Source organism: Lissotriton helveticus, chromosome 2_1 (genome assembly GCF_964261635.1).
Source record: "Lissotriton helveticus chromosome 2_1, aLisHel1.1, whole genome shotgun sequence".
NCBI classification, from domain to species: Eukaryota; Metazoa; Chordata; class Amphibia; order Caudata; family Salamandridae; genus Lissotriton; species Lissotriton helveticus.
In genome coordinates, this window is record NC_136059.1 from 1,075,599,968 (window position 1) to 1,075,621,536 (window position 21,569).

General features: G+C 41.6%; 1 protein-coding gene across 17 annotated transcripts in view; it reads right to left on the reverse strand.

Moving 5' to 3' along the window:
• The window catches only part of PTPRD (protein tyrosine phosphatase receptor type D), a 1,484,152-nt gene that overhangs the window by 32,574 nt on the left and 1,430,009 nt on the right, over positions 1 to 21,569 (reverse strand). For all 17 annotated transcript variants that reach the window (XM_078675875.1, XM_078675878.1, XM_078675877.1 and 14 more), the window contains 4 exons: positions 15,213 to 15,498; positions 10,134 to 10,312; positions 6,810 to 6,936; positions 3,743 to 3,868 (listed from right to left, as the gene is read on the reverse strand). In XM_078675875.1, coding sequence (XP_078532001.1) covers positions 3,743 to 3,868; positions 6,810 to 6,936; positions 10,134 to 10,312; positions 15,213 to 15,498 — 718 coding nt within the window. The remainder of the gene's footprint in view (positions 1 to 3,742; positions 3,869 to 6,809; positions 6,937 to 10,133; positions 10,313 to 15,212; positions 15,499 to 21,569) is intronic.

The window sequence follows — 21,569 nt, forward strand, 5'->3', positions numbered from 1 at the left end:
TTAAAATGATATCTACAGCAACCAACGGCTGAAATTGGCCAGTTAACTTTTGCAAAGCATCCCCGCTAAATTGCATCATGTATATTCCAATTTTAATATTTTTTTATGTGCTTGAACTAGAAACAAATGTTGTTTCTGTTGTAAATTTGCAGTAGGAGATGCATTACACGATGACTGTCAAAAGCATATTTTGGTGGAAAAAGCCAAACAATTTGTTTTTTCCAGTGGCCCTGGCCAAGACCCACGCTAGTGTAATATGTGAGATGAAAGGTAACTTAATAAAAATGACAACGGGAATAAGGATATCTGAGATGGTTCACTGGTGTGTTTTGCTTTGGAGATCAGCCGGCATCGCAGCTCATTAAGCAATTTAGGAGCAACTCATAATCGAAAATTAAAGTCCACCAACATCTGCGAGAGGCGGTTCCTTAAAACACGATTACGTGAGGAGAGCATCGCTTGGACGCAGTGGGATCTTTTGGACGAATGAATCAAATTAGGATTCGCAAAAGTTGGTAAATCTTTAGAGAGGTGCATCTGAGACAGCGAGCAATCTGTCAATTATTTAGTGAACAAAACTGAGAGCACCAGAGTGAATCTACCTTCTGCTTCTAATCATATTTCCATTAGAGCAATATCATTCTTATATCTTAAGAGACTGCGATGAGATGTTATAACTGTCTACAGAAGAGGGCAGGACGGTGACACCTCTGCGGTACTTCACTACTGGAACATTATACACAAGGACCATATGTGGTTAATGACATGTATCCAGCAAAGCTATGTATTAGTGCTTAAAGACCGATAATGCTCCTTTAATAACAAGAACGCTTTACAACTCAGTGCATCTACATTTACCTTTTTTCTATGTTTGTATTTCAAGCTAGCTTCATCTCTCCAGCAAAACATTCCTAGGAAATGCTCTACTTATGTCTATCCGTCTGGCGCTCTAGCTATACACAGCACCATGGATTTGTCTGCCTATCACGTGTCTAGCAGTGTAACTATGTGGCTGTCTTTCTCTCGATACATCTGTCTGTTTGTCTATCCATTGCTGTTAGTAAATCTGTCCATCAAGCTTTATTTTTGTTATAAATCTCTTTATTTCAAAGTAAATATAACTATATTAGACAATGCCTCTACTTTGGCCAGCCTGGTGTTTCAGGCAGTGTGCTTGTGTTTGTGACTGTCTATAACAACCTATCACTATGTCGGTCCACCCTGCCTTTGTCCGGTTCTCTTTATATCCAAATAAATTACCACAAAAGTACTAGATGCTAATTATGCTGAACATAAGGATAACAAGTCTTAAAGTGCTTTCCCATCAAGTTCCCAAAGAATACTTGAGATGAAAAGACAATATTGAGCTCTCCTGGACCTCAGTTCTTGATAATATGTGGACAGCAGAGGAGAAGTGAAAGCCTATCAGACAAAGCTTGACAATCACTTAGTGTTCATGGGTGAGCTCGCATCTGCATTATTGGATTGGTATCTAGATGGCACTCAAAGAAGCATGTCTTCCAGGGTCTTGCCCTGCTTGCACTATGAGTGGAAAACGTCTACCATGACTGTATAATAATCTGATTGGCAAGTCGCAATTAAACATAATTGTGTCTTTCAAGACAGGGTTTAGTGTCATCTTGTGTGTTTTTATAAATCCCATGTCCCCACTGTCACACTAAGAAGTGATTATACTGGGAACAGTAGGTGATCAGGCATTGGTCGGTGTAATGGACAATACCCTAGATTTCTTCTTACCCCGTGACAATGGAGGTGGGTGCTTCAAAGAGAGCTTAAATATGATTGGACAATCACAACAAACAAGGATATACCCTTTCTAGCTTGCACCTCACTCTGCATCAAAATGCAAGACTTATAATAGTTGATGTTGTGTCTCCTTTTTCAAAGACATTTTCCCTAAAAAAGATTCCTTTTTGCATTACGCATTAAAGTCGGCTGCTACCCTTCCAAGAGAAGACTATTTCATTTGAAATAATTTGAAAGCTAACATACTCTATCTGAAGCAGGGCTTAATTTGAGTCGATTGTTTCCAGTGCTCAACACCTGCAGTTAATTGCTATTGGCAATGCTGCCAGGGGCAATGTGTGGGACATGCAGCAGTGCCTTCCGAGGAGGGACCTGGCACTTGCTGCTGTGGCCTCCTGACGAGGGCCCTGGCACTTATTTGTTTACAAATTAAGCCCTAAATTCATTCTTATATTGCTAAAGTTTTTCCAAATGAACGAACTTCAACACTGGTTGTTTTATCAATTAGTAGGGCATGGCACAGAGAAAAGAACAAAAACAGACAGAGAGGTAAAGAGACATAAGTGAGAGACAAAACACATAAAAAAGAAAATTCGGTTTGCAGCAGCTGATTTCAAGCTCGGTATCCCTAGACAGATAGACAGACAGACAAAGGGATTCAATAACACGTATCATGGAGTTGTTTCAACTGCCTCACTACATTAGCTGAATTCTGAACTCAAACTTGCCTACGCCATTTTTTCTCAGCATCTCAGAAGTCATTTCTAGTGCTTCCCTGGATAAATACGGCTTCAAAACGATGAAAACAGAAAAAAAATTAGGTTGCAAATGAACCACGATTATAATTTTGAAATCAAAAGGTGAAAGATGATTTATCCAAGGTGGAAATATTCAGGTTATCTGCTTTTCATGACATCAAATATCATTTTAACCTGATACTCCTCTGTCTGGTTGCTTTTCTGAATCTGGTATATGCAATACAATTCTTCGGAAAAGAAAATTTTGTGGTCAAAACCTGTTTCAGTCCTTTTTTAGTGTATGACCGCTGTGCTCCTGAGGGTTCCCTAGGCACAGAATGACCTCTACATGGTCTCGCCGGCAGCAAGATGTTGAGAGGAGGTTTAAACCTCTCCATCTGTGGGCAGGTGAGAGGTCTCCTGGGCATCGCTCTTGAAATGTGAGGCACTTCTGGCAGGGTGGACTTCATTCGGAAAAAAGCTCATGCAATATCCTTGAGGTGGGTTTGGAACCGTGTCAGCACAAACCATGACATTTCTGGAAAGGCCAACATGTTGCTGTTCTTGCCAACCATTTTTCTAAAGAGCTTCCAAAAGTTTCAAATGCTCTGCTGTGGGAATTGTGGTGAGCAGCAACAACATGAACTCTGCCTAAAAAAAGGTTACATGTGTTCATTTGACGCATTTGGATTCCGTGCTTAGCTTGGGCTCAGCAGAGACATAAAGTGGCCACTGAATATCAGCCAAGCAATCAACATCACGAGCCCAGGACCATTTGGTGCAGAAGCTTCCACACTCCAAGAAGCGAGTATTGCCAACACTCAATCCCTAAAGTGTGAAGCTTTAAAGGCTTTTCTCAGGAATGGTATATACTCTGCAGTTTTTAAATCACATTGCATTAGCCCTGAAACTCGCATGATTCCCAGACACAAAGAAAAGTGGGAAAACATTCAGAAAATGACGTGATGAAAAAGCCCTAATGTGTTCCAGAGCTAGCAGCGATACATTGCAAAGGTTGTATTGCACAGATGTGAGCTTCCAATTTTCGGCATCAGTCAGCTGTTATGGATACGATATTTGTTTATTATGCGAATTCTTAATTCGCTCCTTTAACTTTTGTTTATGAGTGGGAAATTTACATTTCTCTGCGGCTTTGTGAACTGAACGAGAGGGAAAGTGCAGGAAATGGGTAATTGGCGTCAGATGGAAAAAAGAAGCAATTCAGTGCGCTGACTCACCCTGGCATCCGTGACCTTGAACTCCCGAAGGATGTACTGCGGCATGTTGTACTCTGCCATGGGGTCTACCACGAAGTACTGGTACCTGGCTGACCGCTCTGCCGGCCAGTATTGGTGACATTTTTCCTAAAAAAAGAAAGAAAAGAAGAAGGGTTTCGTGATCTTAATACACAAACACACAGGACTGTGTTTTTAATATAGCTGCAGTTGCAGAAAGCTCTTTAAAAATGAGCTGCAGACCTTACACTATAGAAAATAATATTTGTGCAAAACATATTTCTTCACAGGAGCGCACTATTCTACAAACTATCCAATGTGTTAAGAAAGGAAGGTGAAACAAACATTAGATGCCCAAAATGTGCCTTTTCAATGCTGGTTTTGCCACCTTTTTTTAAAACATTTTTGTCTGGGGAGCTTCCAAGCTCTCCCCAATATATATACATATGTACATTAGAGGAAAAATATTTTTGGGAGGTCTGAAAAAGTCCAGATCACCATTGACGTTTCTGGCACTGAAGGGAACTACTGTCACACACCGTATGGCTAGCCAATTGGTGAAGTGGGCCTACCAATTGCCCTGTGAAGTATGCCGCAGTGAGTGGGAGAAAAATGCGACTGACACAACAGAACAATGGAGGAAAGTGCTAGGTGAAAGCTTCCAAAAATAGGTATTTGATGCGTAAAATATTTGCAAAATCGAAAGGTCTTGGATAATGCCAGACCTAAAGAAATGGTTGCATCTGACATTGTGTGTTATGTTAGCCTTGCAGCGGCGGCTCCTCCACTAAGGCGGAGAACAAAAAGGAAAAATAAAATGACAATAACGTATCGTTATTGTCATTTTATTTTTCCTATTGCATGCAGAATGTGTGCAGTGTAGAGTGGGGCTGGCCAGAGCAGGGGAGGACTGCTTTGCACTCCCAAAGTGTGTATGAACTGTTTGGCCATCCCTCTTGTGCCAACCAAACAGTTCATGCACACTTAGTATGTTCCTACTAGGCTGCATTACACAGCCTGGTCAGGAACATGCACAGGCTCCCTGTTTGAGTCTGAGCGCCGATCCATGCACTCAGACCAATCACAACACTGCTTTGCAGTATTGTGATTGGCTCTGGGGAGGCTGAGTGCCGGGTGCTTCCTGCTGCCGGCTTGAATGCAGAGGATGAAGGAAAAGGACGCAGGGGAGGCGGCATCAGGTCATCCGTTCTAAGGTACGTTTTTTAAAAATGTATCAATTAACCCCTTCGCCCCTCACGCCCCACCACCCACATTCGGTAGCAGTCATTACTGTAACCTTGCATTCATGTTGTAGAAGAGGTGTGGGACCTTGTGATGCATTATTATAGTACATAACAATATCATTTATTTTCTTTGTGAAAGGGTGTACTTAGAACTAGTGGATGCTTCTATTTACCAAGGAACATAAATTAACAATCATCACTTTAGTTTAATATTGTATATAAGATGTCATATTGCATTAAAGGAGGTGTTATCTTGGTTCGCTTCAGTAAAACCAATTCAACTAAAGCAAAAAAGACAACGATTGGCATAACGAAAGCCCAGGCTTAGAACATGTAGACCCAAGTGACCTTGAAACCTGTAGGAACCCACTGTTTTCTTGGAGGGAGCAGCAGTCTCTGCATCACTATGGTGAGGGCCACACACCTTGTTCATGGACCCCTTCAACATTTTGGTAAATAACCCGCTTCCATTTTGGAATTACATTTTGAGAAAAATTGTTGGCACAAGAAAAATTACTGCCACCCCATGTACTTCTCCTAGATTAAGTACAAATGGATCAAGTGTAATTTATGCACAGAACTTCTAATACATTTGTTTTTGAAATAGCTTTAAGGCTTTCCCTTATATTGAAGTTGTAGTGTGATTTCTAGAGGAGTTCTATTTTTTATTTCAATATTTATCTTGAAATTCTATCAGAATATTGCATATTCTTCTAAGCCACAGAAAAGGTATATTTCACATTAAATGTTACACACTACATAAGCTGGCCATGTGCAGCTTTATATTGGGACATTTGAAAAGAGATTCAAGGCACATGCATATCTAGGTAATCCAATTCTCTTTCGGTAACAATTGTTTACCATTGGTTGCGTACTCAATCATCATCTAGATCACGCTAAGAGCAGGGAAAGTTCTATTATTATTATTCTATTAAAATTATTTGTACCGCGCACTATCACCATAGGTGGAGTTACTGGATGCCTATACTAATCTATTGGTCAGCAGTGCATATCATACTTTATCACGGCTGGACTGTCCGTAGCGGGCACCAGGTGTTTCTCCGGTGGGCTGGAACGGTGGGGGCCGGTTTTGGACCTGTTTGGATGTTTTATTGATAGTGGAGGCCGGTTTTGGAACAATGTGGGCTGTTTTTTGTTAGTGGTGGCCGGTTTTGCAGCAGTGCTGAAAAATCATCCCCTTGTTACAAAAGCGCATTCAGCAGTGGTGTTTCCTCCAGCAATAACCCCCACCCGCTGCAAAAGTTTTAATTAATTGCCAGGGCTGGTCTGCGATCCCAGGACAGCAATGTACTTTACGGCCTCCAGAATACAAAGCATGCATACACTGTATTAGTCAGTACCTCCAATATGCTGTTCATCATGCACAGAGGAAGCCCATGAGCCTTCTGTCAGCATGAGTCAGCCATTGCTGGGGGTACTCCGATCTCCCTGAAAGGCTAGATACTTGTGCATCAGCACAAAAGTATGGAGTAAAGGACAGGGTGCAAGAATGCCTGCTGATGACAGCTCTCCAAGAGCCTTCTTCTGGCTTGAAGACCACTCACTGCAGCATAGGGATTGAGTGGCATCTCAGAGGGCAGACCAAATGGTCTGCTGGTCCTTCCTAGCCCCTCCCAAATATCCTTACTCAAAGAGTAGAGATTATAAACAATAGCTTAGGGGCTCAGTGCCAGTAATGACATGCATTGAGAAGACTGAGGCAGGTGAGCAATATCCCTTACAGATATGTGGATTCAAATAGGCAGAAAAAACGTGCACTGACAAACAGAAGACTAGAGAAATCAGAACAAAATCAGGCAGCTTACCCTTCCCATCTCCCGAAGTTTGGTAAGCATTACAACGATTGTGGAGTTGTGCTCCCAAAGCATTCTCCAGAAATCCTCAGTTGTCTCCGCTAAGGGACCTTGAGTAGCTATGTAGGCCTTTTGTTGTCTAGAAGAGAAAGAAAAAATGTAATTCCAGATGGCACAGTAGTTAGCCATGCTTTGCTTATATGTAAATATTGATGTTGGAGCACAGCAGTCATTTTGTGAAGACAGTCAAAGACACGTATTATTAGCGTTTATCACATTAAAAGCAAATTACGGTGTTTTAATCAAACCAGAACATATTTTTTTTCACTTCTGAGGAAATCACATTAGTATTATGATGTATGGATTATCGTTATTACTTTTAATTTTAATGTGATTCTAATAGCTCAATTTTATGTGTCAGAAAAAACACTTAAGAAGTACTTAGTTGTGCTACTTGCATTCGTAGCACTGAGCGTCCTGCAATCAATTACGTTTATGAATTATAGAACCACTTCTGTACGAAAACCTCCAGCAAACTAAAAATTTCACAGTAAAAGCTGCATAAATTACGTAGACCACATTCATCCTGCTTTGCTCAGTTACTGCTTACTAACAATGATGACTTACATTATTACACTGTATACTAACAAACGTTATCACAAAAATTGCTTAATTATATACATTTGGGGGCTTATTTCGGAGACCCCTGCGTCACATTTACACTACGTCAAGTGGTACGTGCATGACACAGGGCTCTCATAAAGATTTACGAAGTCACCCTGATTGGCTTTGAGTGGCCTCATAAATCATGAGTAAGGCGACGCAGCGCAAATCGCTGCATCACCTTATTCTGCGCCCAGGTTGCTTCCATGAGCAGTGAGTTTTCCCACGCAACACCCATGGAATTTGACGCCATCCACATTTACAAAAACATGTCAACCTGGGAAGGCACAAAATTCATAAGCCTCCAGAGGTGAGGCATAACGAGGAGAAACAACTTTATTTCTCCTCGTTCTTTCCTCTTTCCATGGGTGGTGCATTCTGCATCACACAAAGAAAGAGGAAAATGCCTCTTAAGGATTTTTGTGCAGGAAAGTGCCCTTTCCTGCACAAAACAATGGAGACACTCTTATGCCATGGTGCAAGGGTGCCTATGTTGGCGCGATGCTGCCAAAATGGCACCAGCACAGTCAGAAAGCACATATTACTTAAATACGGTGCATTTCTGCACTTTCACTTTGGCATAGAGAAGCCCTACACCCAAAAACTATTAATGAGGCCCTTCCATACTGTTTACATCATTCATGCTAAGTTATGAACCCTGTTATGGGGACTTCTTTGATTCTTGACATTTCGTCCATGTTTTATAACACTGAGTAAGCAACTTTGTATAATGTGCCAACATTTATGAATTTGAATGGTGGAAATGTCCATTTATTTTACAATCCCATGGACAGTTTTCTCCATTTGTGAATCCTTGACTAACCATCATTTCAATTTCATATTGACGCTCAGTTGACCTAGAGCCACTGGTCTAAGTTTCATTCTTCAACTCATTGCATTTTAACGCATTTATTAACTAACTTTCTGAAGCTATAAAATTGGTGCCTATTCTGTGACTTGAATCTCAATACTCCTGAGCATGTCCACTAAGTCAGTTTTCCCCTCATTCTGGGTCTTCTCCCAATATGATGTGCCAGATGTTTAAAAACATTTTCATTTGTTTAAAACCAGGCAGCAAGGCATGCCTATGCCTACGCAGAGGCTCCTGAAACCTCCCAGTGAGGGGCATCTCTATAGGAAGTATGCAGTCAAGAACACTGCCAACCCTTATGGGTACTAGCAAAGTTCCCTCCAAAGCTGGACCCTTATTTGAACACACGGACTCAGCACAGCATGATTTCATTGCTTTCAGGAATTTATAGAAGTTCAGATAGGAGTGTAGCCAGACTCTAAAGCATTGTGTACCTATGCAGGAGCCCAGGGAGCTGTGTATGTGTATGGAGCATCACAATGCACAGTAGTGTGCACAGTGAAATCCACTTCTGTAATCTGCAGAGCAGTGTACTGCACTACCGATAGGGGCCAGATTTATTACCAATTTGCATTTAGCTTGTTTTACTTTTTTAGCATAGTGTTTTGCTGGGATTTACTATCCAATGCAAAGTAGTATTTGAGTTGGATGGTTTACCAAAGTAAGGCAAAGTTGCACTATGTTCTACTATGTTTTACTGGAGTCACGTGGGCATTCCCTAGGTGGGACGTGGGCATTCTCATGCAATCAACTATGGGCTTTTGACTCATATCCCTATCTACAAACATTTGTAAACAGTGATTTGAACCAAAATCTTACGCTTCCTAAAGGCTGGTGTAACAAGGAGAAAAGTTTTGATTTCTCCTAATTTTTCCTACTTTGCACGTGGGCTGCATTGTACAATACACATTCAAAACAGAAAAGTGTTAAAGGATAGTTTTTGTACTGCAAGAGTTCCCTGCCAATAAAAAAAAAAAAATCCCGGCAGAACGCACACACCCTTGCAAAATGGTGGACAGGTATGTTCACTGGGGCATGGCAGTGTATTTGCGCCAGCGCAAGTAAAGAGAAAAAACCAGTGACATATCTTAGTTAATATGGTGCTGTTATGCTCTCTCCCTTTCACGCAACGCAGCACACCCTGAAGTTGCTGCACTGCTTGACCTGAGTCTTACGTAAATCTGGGCTCGAGTGTTTCTAATAAAGCAGTGTAGTAAGATCTTTAATCTACAGCTTCTCTAAAAAATGAACATTCTGAACGTTTTTCCATTTTTGTTTTTTGAGAAATTCAGCTCTAACAAACAAACCCTGAAATATTTTTAGCAGCTCAACCACGTCTTCTTTTCTTTAGAGACTCATAAATTGCATTTTGTTTCGCTCCTTCCAGGGCTGGAGAGGGAACCACAACCAGCCCTGGCAAAGTGCTCGCCCCCCCCCCCCACTCGGGGGGTTAGCGGTGCCGCCGAGCTCTTTGTCGGGGCCAGTTTTCGGCCGATTTTGGTACAGGGCCGATTTTGCAGCCATGCTGCAAAAACGGCCCTGTAACAAAAACGGCCCCCAGGGGCCTAAAACCGGATCCCACCCAAGCGGCGCACCGGGGGATGGCCCGGGCCCCCTAAGGCCAGTCCACCCCTGGCTCCCTCCATACTTTTTCATTCCTGAAGTTACTCTCTTGATGCAGCAAGTTTAGAGACTCAACGTATAATGAATTGAATAAATTAAGATACATTTCAAAAGGAAATCTCTGTCACATAAAGCAAAAGAAACCCACCGCAAAACACAAAAACAGCATGGTTTCCTACCTGTATCCATCAATAAAGCTGGCATTAATATAGTCAGACCCTTCCACTCCTCGGATCGGCTGTAAGCACACCCTTGTGGATTCATATGGCATAATATTAACAAGGCGATTTTTAAATTTATTACATGGAAGATTGGCACTAATGAATCTTGAAGTGTGAGCTTTAGAGCTGGCAAGACGCTGGTAAACAGAAAAATAAAGAATAACGTTTGAATACCATTATTACAGAATGTGCAAATAGCATATACACACAATTAGGATGACCCAAAAAGGATCTAATTGATTTTTTTATCAGGGCAAATGACCAACACTTACTGTTATAGATTTCTTTTCAGTTTCATAATGTTTTTAAAGAGAATGAATGTAACAATGCTGCATACATTAAGCATAACTAAAACATGTATTAAATATATTAAAAATGCATAAGCGTATATTTTAATATTGTGAAGATATATATATATAATATATATATATATATGTATATATATATATATATATATATATATATATATATATATATATATATATACTAATAATCTAATATTTATTAGCTATATTAGATGTATACATAGGTATTCAGCCAATGTTTTAAACAGTGACCAGAACAATCCAAGATCTGAGGTAAGCTAACATTGTGATTCCATTAGATAATCAATAATCAGTTAACCTTCTGTCTCGGAAAAGGGTGTGTGGTAGAACAAGAAAAAACTGTGAGGCGGGAGTGAGGTTTCAGAACGTAGTTTAGTGCAAAATACGTGTTTGAAATCAGAAGCTAATCCTAGGTGTTGTCTGAGAGCCACGTGTTAATTAATGTACCTCACAACACAAATAGCAGCAAGTTAAATAGTTCATTATTTGTGCAAGGTCAGTTAATCTAACATTTCAATAATATATGGCATACAAAATGTCTTCACCTAAATGCTTTACACATAACACTATATGCCGAAGATAAATAACATTATCTATATGTGCAATGCTTGATTTACATAGAGTGCATAGACCACAGTGATTAAATGTGAATATGTCAGTATGTTGCATGTGTGGTGAACAGTATCCAGACTGCATCAAATAGACTGGGGAAGTATGTTGTAGAAAATAGTCCTAGATTTCTGAAAAAAAATTGATTTGCTTTACTAAAACAAAGAATTGATGACAAATCTGTGTCAGCTAGAAGAGGATATGTGCCTTTGACACTTCCCCAGGGTATACATGGTTAGGAATACAAGCCTCCAATAAGCCTCAACTGCTCAGTATCCCAAATACTCATATCGATTTGAAAATCCTAGGACACTGTTCATGTATGCAATGTTACAACGAATGTCCTATGAAAATTTGTCACACTGACACTGCCACAGTGGGAATAAGTGGGAATTGTTTTGGGAAAACACCAAGTGGAATTTGGGAAACACCAAGTGGAATTGTAGAGCAAGAAGATGGGAAATAGAGTCAGCAAACTTGGGGATATTGGGGATATATAAATGATATAATTTGAGCTGAAAGCAAGTAGGGGAGTTGAAGAGCTTGATGGGAAATGTAAAGAGTGGAATTGCATATCAAAATAATACAGAATGAATCCAGGAATTTTTGGCGAATGGATTTGTCAATACATACGTTTCAGGAAGCTTTATTCAACAAAAAATCAAAGTGTAGGAAACATTCCAATATGTGACGGTTCAATCCCCTTTCAGGAGCTTTTTTTCTTTTAAACCCTGTTGCCTTCCTTGTATCTAATCATCATTCCCATGACATCTACTGTTCTTGTTTTATATAGTTTGTGGAGTACAATCGATCACTTTTCAGTCGTCAGTTGTGTGAAGTATGAACTCCTTTCTAATGTTCTTCATTTTGACTTCTCATTTCCATGGAGTTCAGCTGTAAGCAAATCAGAAAATCTCAGGCTTCAAGTTTTGCACGACATGAATGTGGTTTCACTCAGATCTTAAGTTCGAATTTAAAGCATTCTACAGTCTGAGGTTTTTATCCATGTTTCTTCAATTTCAGGGCTTTTTGGAATCCTGCTAAATTTGCAGCTAGGTGTTTGCTTCTGCTGTAATCATTATGCTTTGAGCCAGTAGACCTTGCTTACACTAGTAGAATATTTAAGATGATCCTTGTATTCAGCGTGATACACATGTTATCAGTGTACATTTGAAGATTTAACCCATTATTGCTCTGGGAAATGCCACAAAGGACCCGCATTGATAATATCACAGATACAATCAGACAGGGTAATGGTTTCTCATTAGGTAATGAGCATGACAATATGTGGGAAGAGGATTCTATTGCCCATTTCCACGTTAGTTGAAAGTGGCTGGAGAGTAAACATTGAAACAATTGCATAGTGAAATCACACACTTTCATTCATTTCACAATTTTTCTCAGTTGAACATCATGGTTCATTTTACTGTAAGTTACTGAGAGGTAAAGCAGCAATACATTGTTTTCATTTGAAGACAATAACAATCTTCACTAATAGCCAATGAGTATTTAGTACTCTATAGAAAATTTAACTCAGATCAATGGGCAATATGAGTTTTGCTCAGTTCTAAATATTCTTGACACTGTCTTTGAAGCTCCTTTTCTATGAACTGACGTTGATATCTAGGTATTAGCTGAAACCTTGGTTGATTGAAGGTATCTTCAAATTAGGAATGGTAATGGTATGCTTCAGGGGACCTAGGATGACTCCTTTGAGAATGAAATTGATTTCAATGATTATGATATTGGTTTGAAGTGAGATGAGGGATTGCTTCAGACAGACCACTGAAGTTGACTTTTAAAGGCAGGTTAGACATTTGTTTCTAAGGTCTGATTGAGATGCATATCCTTCCTGGCTAAATGGCAGATTGTGGTGAATGAGTAAATAAAGGAGGAGTGCATTGGGCTTGGTATAGTGATGATTGCCAGTTACTGGGGAGAGTCCCAAATGTTGGTGATTTTGCACTCATACATCATCAAAGGTTCCTTTTGGAATTGTTGGGTGACTCAGAGAGTGATTTTGGGAATTTGAATTGGCTAGTTCCTTGTATGAATTAATATCCTCACTTGCTTTATTTGGAACCTCACAAAAGCTTTTAGCACCTTAATGGAAGTCCCTCTTGTGTCTCAAAGCATATTCTATTCTCACCAAGCCTTGAGTATGGTCAGGATTTCAGACTGTTTGTTTCCACATAGAATTTAAATTCACTAATCAGGAGAAAATCGACAATTAGCAGAATTTGTTTTTCTGGTATTAAAAGCTTGTCCAGTATGCTTGATATATTATCTTAGAAATTTTCCCTGAAGGCTTCTGGGGAAATGGCATGAGGATGTTTCTCTCAAACCCTGGTTTGGGGGTGGGAGGGTTGCTTTGTTTGGGTGTTGACCAAGCATTTCTTCATTGAACCACATTACCTGCATATTTTTGAAAATGCCAGTGGCTTATTTTGACTGTAGTACAGATTTAAATTACCTATAGAAATGATTTTCTTGACAATAGCCCAGAGATAGATGGAATTAGCCTTGTAGCAAAGCGATATATCCTAGAGGTGAGAGATCACTACAGTGGTGAGTGATCTGTTTGGGTTGATTGGGCACTGGGTAAATTCTAGCTTGATGGATGGAAATGCGAGAAGGATCTCTACAGGTTAATTGTGTAGTTTGATCTACATCTTTACTGCCCCTTCTTGTTTGACTGACATGTTCCTATGGGTAATTTTGGCACTGATGATGGATAAGGAATTAACACTTAGGGGCTGATTCCGATGTCGGACCTGAGTCCGTCCAACATCTGTCAGGAGCCGTAACCGACTCACCTACTGTCGTTTGTTACGGCCCTGCATGATGCGACCGAACCCTGTTCGGTAGCACTCATATGTTGCACAATGGGAGCAGGCATTCCGAGTGGAATGCATGTCCGCATTTCTGAAATGGAGTGGTGCAGTTCATCCCTGCACCCTGTGTCCGGCACCCCAAGGTGCCTGCAACCAGGTGCAGTGATCAACAGAGGGGCACCATAGGTTTCCCCAGGCCTCCATTCTGCTGCATTGCACCCATGGGGACCCTACTGGGGGCCCCCACAGACAGTTTCTGACTGCCTATCCGTGCCAGAAAGACCGGCACGAAAAGGCAGTGGGAAACCGCCATTGTACTCCCTCGGTCGTAAAGAGGCAGCCAGGTGAGTACTGGAGGATTTCCGGACGACGGACGGGCTCACCCTGAAATCCTAGGCGGATTCCTTTCCGACCGAGCCCATCGGAATTGCTCGGTCGGAAAGGAATCCGAATGGCACCTTCCGATGCAGAAGGAAGGGCTCCGACCCTTGGTCAGAGCCTTTGCGTCCGACATCGGAATCAACCCCTTAGTTGTATTTCCATTAAACCTACAACTACCATTGATTTCTAATAGTAGGTTGCAAGTGTCCAAAGAGTTCTCTTTGGGGCTCATGAGACGCAATGGAGTACCATTTTTGAATCTTGAAAATTGACTTGGTGTGGCACGGTTCACCCCAAAGGATTGTGGGCAGCTGAGGAATGACACAGAGTTTATACCAAGTAAACAGGTCTTGATTTCACATTTCACATTTAAAACAAATGTCAGGATGTAATCTGGTGTAGTGGAACAATTGAAGAGTGTGAATTGTATAGACCAATTAGAGAATCTAGGTGGAAAATACAGGTGAAGTGATGGGCAAAGGAGGTAACAGAGTAAGATCTGTTAAAGCTAAAAACAAAATTATTAGCGGAAAACAGATGGAGGACTGGATTAGGCCAAAGAATGTGAAGAGGAAAAAAGAGGAAGAATCACAGGAGTAGAACTTGTCCTGGAATATATATGTATGAAGTTGGAGGGCCTGCAAGAAAATGTGCAAGAAAATGTGACAATGAGTCAAATGAGGGGTTGTGAAGTGAGAATGCCATAAATGAGAAGAAATGGAAACTGTTTGGGTGTTGCTAAAGAAGTATTAGTGTAAACACACAGGCTACCTTTAATGAGATATTTGAACACGCTTTATTTTTTAGAAGGAACATACTAGTAAAAAAACAAAGCTCAACAACTACAACATACAATGTTACCACACATGTAGTGTTTTTTAGTGTACCTTAAACTCCAGCTCCATTCCGGTGACATTTTCTCCCGGTTCTATCTGTGTCAACTTTTGAATATATGTGTAAAGGTTTCTAGCTGGCACTTCGGTATTTCCACACGTCACTGCTTCCATCAGTGCGTCATGGATGAAGATATACTGGTCCTCCGTCTGAACCATGTAGTTCCTCTGTGCTCTCATTAGAGTCACATGACCATAAATATCTACAGTTTTTTCGTGCTTTATTCTTTCTAACATGGCATCTATTACAATGAAGCAGCCAGTCCTGCCGACTCCAGCACTAAAATAGAATGGAAAACAACAATAGTTTACTATCTCACAAGTTTATTGTGTCCTCCTTAGTATAAATACATGTTTACAAACAGTAGTTAATTCAATATGTCCAGAAAAAAAGGATGGGAAAAAGGAACAATACTTTAGGCTAAACCTAAATGAAGGCTTACCCTGAGAGAGAGAGAGGAATACAAACTGTTAAATGCTTAAGTAATAATAATTGAATGTAACCAAAGTGTTCACTGAAAATGAAACATCTAACAGTTGAAGAACCATTGATATGAGACTAATCTACAAACCCTTATTACAGTGTGGAATAACAATGAAACAAATTGTCCCGGGGACAAAAAGAGATGCAAAATTCACAAAATGATTGGATTGCCCTGCTATTGCATTTCTTACATAAGGACTGATTAAGGGCTTGATTAAGATGGACCGCCAAATCTGTGATGGCGGTCCCTGGACTGCCAGACTGGTGGTCCACCTGCCTTTTTATAAATACGGCGGTGGGACTGCAACAGGCCAGCTGCAACCACCAAGGATCATGGATTCTGCAGAGGTGGTGCAGCAGTGAGAGTCTCTAATATGCTGGTGGTGCCGCTGTGGCACCACCAAGCATAGTAGGAGTTTCCTCACTGCCACAGTTTGAATGACAGTGAGGCTGCCACGAAAACCGTGATGGTGAGGAAACAAAGGGGTCCCTAGAGGGCCCCCTGTTGCCTCAGGGCAATGGAGTGTCTGCAAGGGGGGGCAGATGTTGTGCCCGCCCCCTTGTTCAATCACCCCCTTTCCAACACAGCATGGACTTTACAGTCCATGCCAAGCAGAACGGCCTTTGGCATTCCCATTGCGATTCCTTTATAATAGGCACGGCTGTGGGAATGCCAAAGGACCAACCGCCAGACCACAAGATTACTCGTAATCTAGCGGGCGGGTGGCCATTGAGTTTGGTGGTGCTGGAGCAGGGCGCTGGCGTGGTGGCCCACGCCAACACTGTCAAACTCGTATTCAGACCCTAAGAGTTTTATGATTTAGAGTTTCGCAGAGAGGGTACTCCTTCACAACTGTGATGAAGTTGGTGCTAAGCAGCACACAGAAGTGCACCATATCTTAGTCTTAGTAGATATGTATAACTTCTGTTCTCTCCATTTCACACAACATTGCACGGCAACTCTGCTTGATGTCCTGCATTGGGTGAAACATTAGGAAATATGCCCCTGGAGGTTTGTGGGGTGAGAGTTGTCTTCAATTATCTCTCCGTCACACCCTTCTCTGGGAAGCTATGATAGGGTGATATGATGATAGAGGAGGACCACCAGGAACTTCATAACTGCAAACTCAAACAGCATGGTCAGGCTATGCTGTCTGTATCTTCATGAATGGATCATTTTCCTTTTCCTAATGGGAGAGAGCTAGAGAAGCCCCACCGGCAGTGTGATGAGCAATCTCTGAGAGTGCTTCAGCCTTGCAGAGCAAAGGTAAACACAGCATGGGTACCCTGACCCGGCAGGGCACATAATATCAGTTCCTGACTCCTTTACTGAGCCTGGAACTAACAGATATCCCCTTCCCCTTGCAACATTAAAGTACCTCTATTCCTTATGGTGTTTGCTGGCACAGGATTGCAAAGGAATACTACTAGCAGTGTTGTTTTATGATCTACAATCATTAGTCACTCTGCTCAAGATTTAAAAGTTATCCTTACAATCTCAACCTTAAAGGTCAAGCTTTTAATTAAGATATTCAAAGCTGAAACAGGTGATCTACAGTCTGTTTAGACTAATCAATTATTTTCTGAACAAGTTCATATACCATCAAAAAATGTATGCAATAGCCATTTCACATAGCAGAATGTGTTTGTGTTTGGCAGGGAGGAATGTACCTTTATTTAACTCTCCCTTCCTTAAATCTGTTTTTCAATCAATATTTATTGATTGAAAATCAAAAGATGTCATATGGAGACAAAGTACAGGTTTCATTGCCATGGAGTGGCTGTTAGACAATGCAAACCAAGCTAACCCAAATGTCATAGAAGACAGACACTGAAACATAATCGTACAAATGAGATTAGTAAAAAAAGGGGACTAATGGGAGTCTCATCTGTCCGGAAGATGGTAAGACTAAGCCTATGGATTCCTCAACAGGGGCAATATGATCAAAACACGTTCCTCAAGCACTTGAGGATTATTGAAATGAGACGAGAAACACAGTTGTATATTAACCCCAAGTCAAACAAGCTCCAAGGTAAACAAGAATGTTACCGCTTGTCATTGGCTTGGAAGGGAATAAAATCTGTTGAGGCCAAATATATGTGAGCAACTGATGAGGAAGACCTGTGAGTTGTCTGTGTAAGGAAAGGAGTGTTACAAAATAACTTTCTATGATGTGGGCTTGTGCCAGATAACACCTCTGAAGAAAAGAGCTGGCTCCCAGTGCACTGGGTAGACATAGGAGGTGGGCTAATACAGTGTTGTCAACAAAGTCAGTGCAATGTAGCACTTTAGTTAACATAGAACCAGATCCCTTGTCAATGATGCTGAAAGACAGCTAAGAGGAAAGTGGGACCACACCCTTGCAAAATTCCTGAAAATGATGGAGGGATCTGGAAACAAAATGTTAGTGAGCAATGACAAGCAAATGTGACCTGCCTCACTAATCACTTGTAAGAACAGTGACTGAGTTCAAGAGGGCTGGTAGAGACATACCAGCAAGGTACCTACATTCCAGGGGAAAGAGCACAGTAGATGCTGAGAACAGTACAGGCAGAGAAGGTTGCACAGACAGCCCCTTCAATACCAGGAGGGGTCATTCAAGAGTCCAGAAGTGAAGACTCACCAGATGTCAAGAAGCTTCCACAAAGGTGATGAGGACAGGGAAGACAGTAACAGCTTGATCTAGTAAATAGAGCAGTCATCTGCCCGGTGAAGCATCCTATCCCAGGATGTAGAAACCCTTCTCAAATTCCCTAAGAGCAGGGTGAGTGCATCATAAGTCATTCTCCTGTGACCCGAGCAGAGAAGGAGAGGTGAAGCAGGCAGTAAAGTCCAGTCTCCATGGGCAGGCTCCACAGATGACACAGGCATCCCACTCTAGATGTAGAAGCAGAATCACTTAGGAAGTGAATCGGTGCTAAGCAGCATGGATCAACTCACCCCATGATTGGCTGTAGGGATCAGATGCTACAATATGTAGCAGGTGGACTGAATATCTTGATAGAAGCAATAGGACTCTTGATTCACAGGACACAAGCAATTAATGGAGCACTGCCTGCAGGGCCGGACTGGGAACCGAAACTGGGCCCTGGCAAACTGCTTGGCCAGCCCCCAGGGAGGGGTGTGGCCAAACGTTCTTATGTATGGAAGGATAGTGGATTATGGGTTAGCATTTTGCCACACTTTGGAGGAAGTGGTCATGCTCCGGGGTGTTCCCTGCACCTCATTGAACAGGAGTGCCCTCCTGCTTGACCCCAGAGAACACTGAATACGAATCTGAGAGGGGCGGTGCCTCTCACATATGCTTTTGAAACCTAAGAAAATCAGAGGGGCCACGCTGAAGAGTTTGATGTGTATTCACCAGGCCCTGCACTCTGGAGATTGCACCTTTTGCACCATCTGAAAACTCAGCCCTGTTGATCAAACCTGCTTCAAAATGACTAAAAAGTGGACTGCAAGCTACAGAGTTCACCTGGCCCATCACCACAAAGAATCCCCAGCCTGGAGTACTACCAGTGGATTTGTAAGGGTTTTGTCCCAGTGGATTGTGGGAATCGAAGTCTCACACTTTCTAGGACCCTCTTGGAGATTCCAGAACCTTGGATTTTGTTGGACACTTTGGGACCATCAAGATGAACTTCAGGAAGGAGTTCTAACAGGATATAGCCTGCTGAAGGGGGCTGGCTGCATGAGAGATCCTACAGAACAACTGCTCAATGTAAATGTGTCAGTGTCAGAAGCAACAAAAAGACCAAAAGTGGCCCTGTTGTATTCTAAGTACTTAATAGTGACTAATCTTTAAGAATTCATATCTCTGGTTCCCTACAATGGATTATTTTATGTCATTTGTGTCATATAAAAGATACAAATATTTGTTAGTTTTATAAATTGGTGTTGGATTTCTAGTGTATGTTGTGTCTTCAATATTTACTGAATTTGTGTTTTTAAATTCTTTACATACCTGTCTTTGAAGTTAAGCCTGCCTGCTCGCAGTCAAGCTACCAAATGTTGAGCATGGGAATAATATTCTAAGACCTTTTCTGGGCACTATATCATGTTAGTGGTATTACTGCCCTTGGTAAATGCATATCTTCCACTTCTAATAATCCACTTTCAAAGAATGCCATAAACAGTATATTGATCATTGCAATGAAGACCAAGCAGCAATCGTTTCACGAATCTAAAAAGCTTATTGTCTGAGTTGATTTTATCATACTGAACAACAGAAACATGTGTGGTAGACTTCAGAATCATACACTCAGAGTTCATCAAAGCAGTATCTGATTGCTAAAAACTAAACAATCTTGAAACACAAGTTTTTATGCCTAAAATAATATATTTCTATGTGTTTCTGTGTGCTGCACAATGCAGCATACATAGAAATAGCAAAAATGAGGAGAAATAAAGCATTTCTCCTGGTCTTAAGTTTGGCGTTGCCCAATATTCTAGTCACCCTTGTAAATATGAGGCAGCATCAAAATCAATGGGTGTTGCGGTGGAACGTCCAACACAACACCCATTGCCTTCCCTTTTCATGCTAAGGGGTCTATTATTATAGTGGGTGGATCACCACCACCCGTATGGCGGTCCCGCCAAAATCCACCACCCACCTACCTTTCCCCTCCCGCCACATTGCCATGGACCCCGGCGGATGGGAAGACCATCCGCCAGTTTTCCGCCGGTAGGCAATCTGCCTGATTGCCTACCGGGTGGAAAAGCCCAGCAATATGGTGGCGGTGCCTGCACCGACATCCATATCAGGATGATGGGGGTGTCTTTCCGTTGCGGAGACTCCGCCTCGGAAAGGCATGTGGTTTTTACATTGCCCAGGGTGTTGGGGTGCACCTGTGGGGTACCTATGTTACCCCCCTACATTTGAATGCACAAGGTAGCAGGAAGCGCACGGGTTCCTGTCACTTTGTGCATTCAAATGCACAACATGCATTTCTCGCATTGCGGCGGGTGCTGCTTGCAGCACTGCCCGCTGCAATGTGATAAATGCAAAATGTGCCCGCCAGTGTGGCGGGTGCATCTTAATGACACTGGCGGGACCACCGCAACAATGGCAGGCGGTCCCAGTTCCCAGTACAGTGGCAGGCGGACATAGTCCGCCTGCCATCGTATTAGGCCCCTAAGTAACAGGCTATGTTAATTCACCAATAACATGCATGTTTGCACCCACCAACATTGGTTTGTGGGCTGCACTTGTTTTGAACATTCATCATTATTTTTATCGCACCTGGTTTCATTTTTTTTATCAGTATTGCGCCTGCTTCAGGGGCCACCATGCAAATAAGTTAAATATGCACGCACGCCATGTGTATTTTAGCAGGCGCCCGCAATCATCATTATTTTTAAATTACCGTGATTGGGCGCTGTGCTTTAAGTTTTAGCGTGGTGCTCGCTTTTTTAATTTTAACTAATTAGAAACAATTGTTTCCAGCACCACGCATCCCCACACCATTAGATCTTTCCAACAACTTGGACCCTCCACTGGCTTTAGGGGTTGTAGGTCAGTGTTGGTATCACCCTATTGTATTTCGTGGGTGTGAGTTATTTAAGAAAGATGTTCTCACCGTTATTCACCTGCATTTCTATTTTTGTTTTTACACTTTTTATCTTTTTACATATTTTAGGAACCCCACCCTTCTGCTTAACATCCCATGCCCCTAATTCATCATTACTCCATGGTGCTTCTCCGTTCTCCCTCCACCCAGACACATTGCCCATTTTTAGTTTTTCATTTTATGGTATTTTGTTTTCTTTTTTAGCAGCTGATAACTGCTAAAAGGTTTTTGTTTTTCTTTTTCTACGCTGTTGCACATATATTTTTTTTGCCATTTTACTTTACTGTTTTTACATAGCT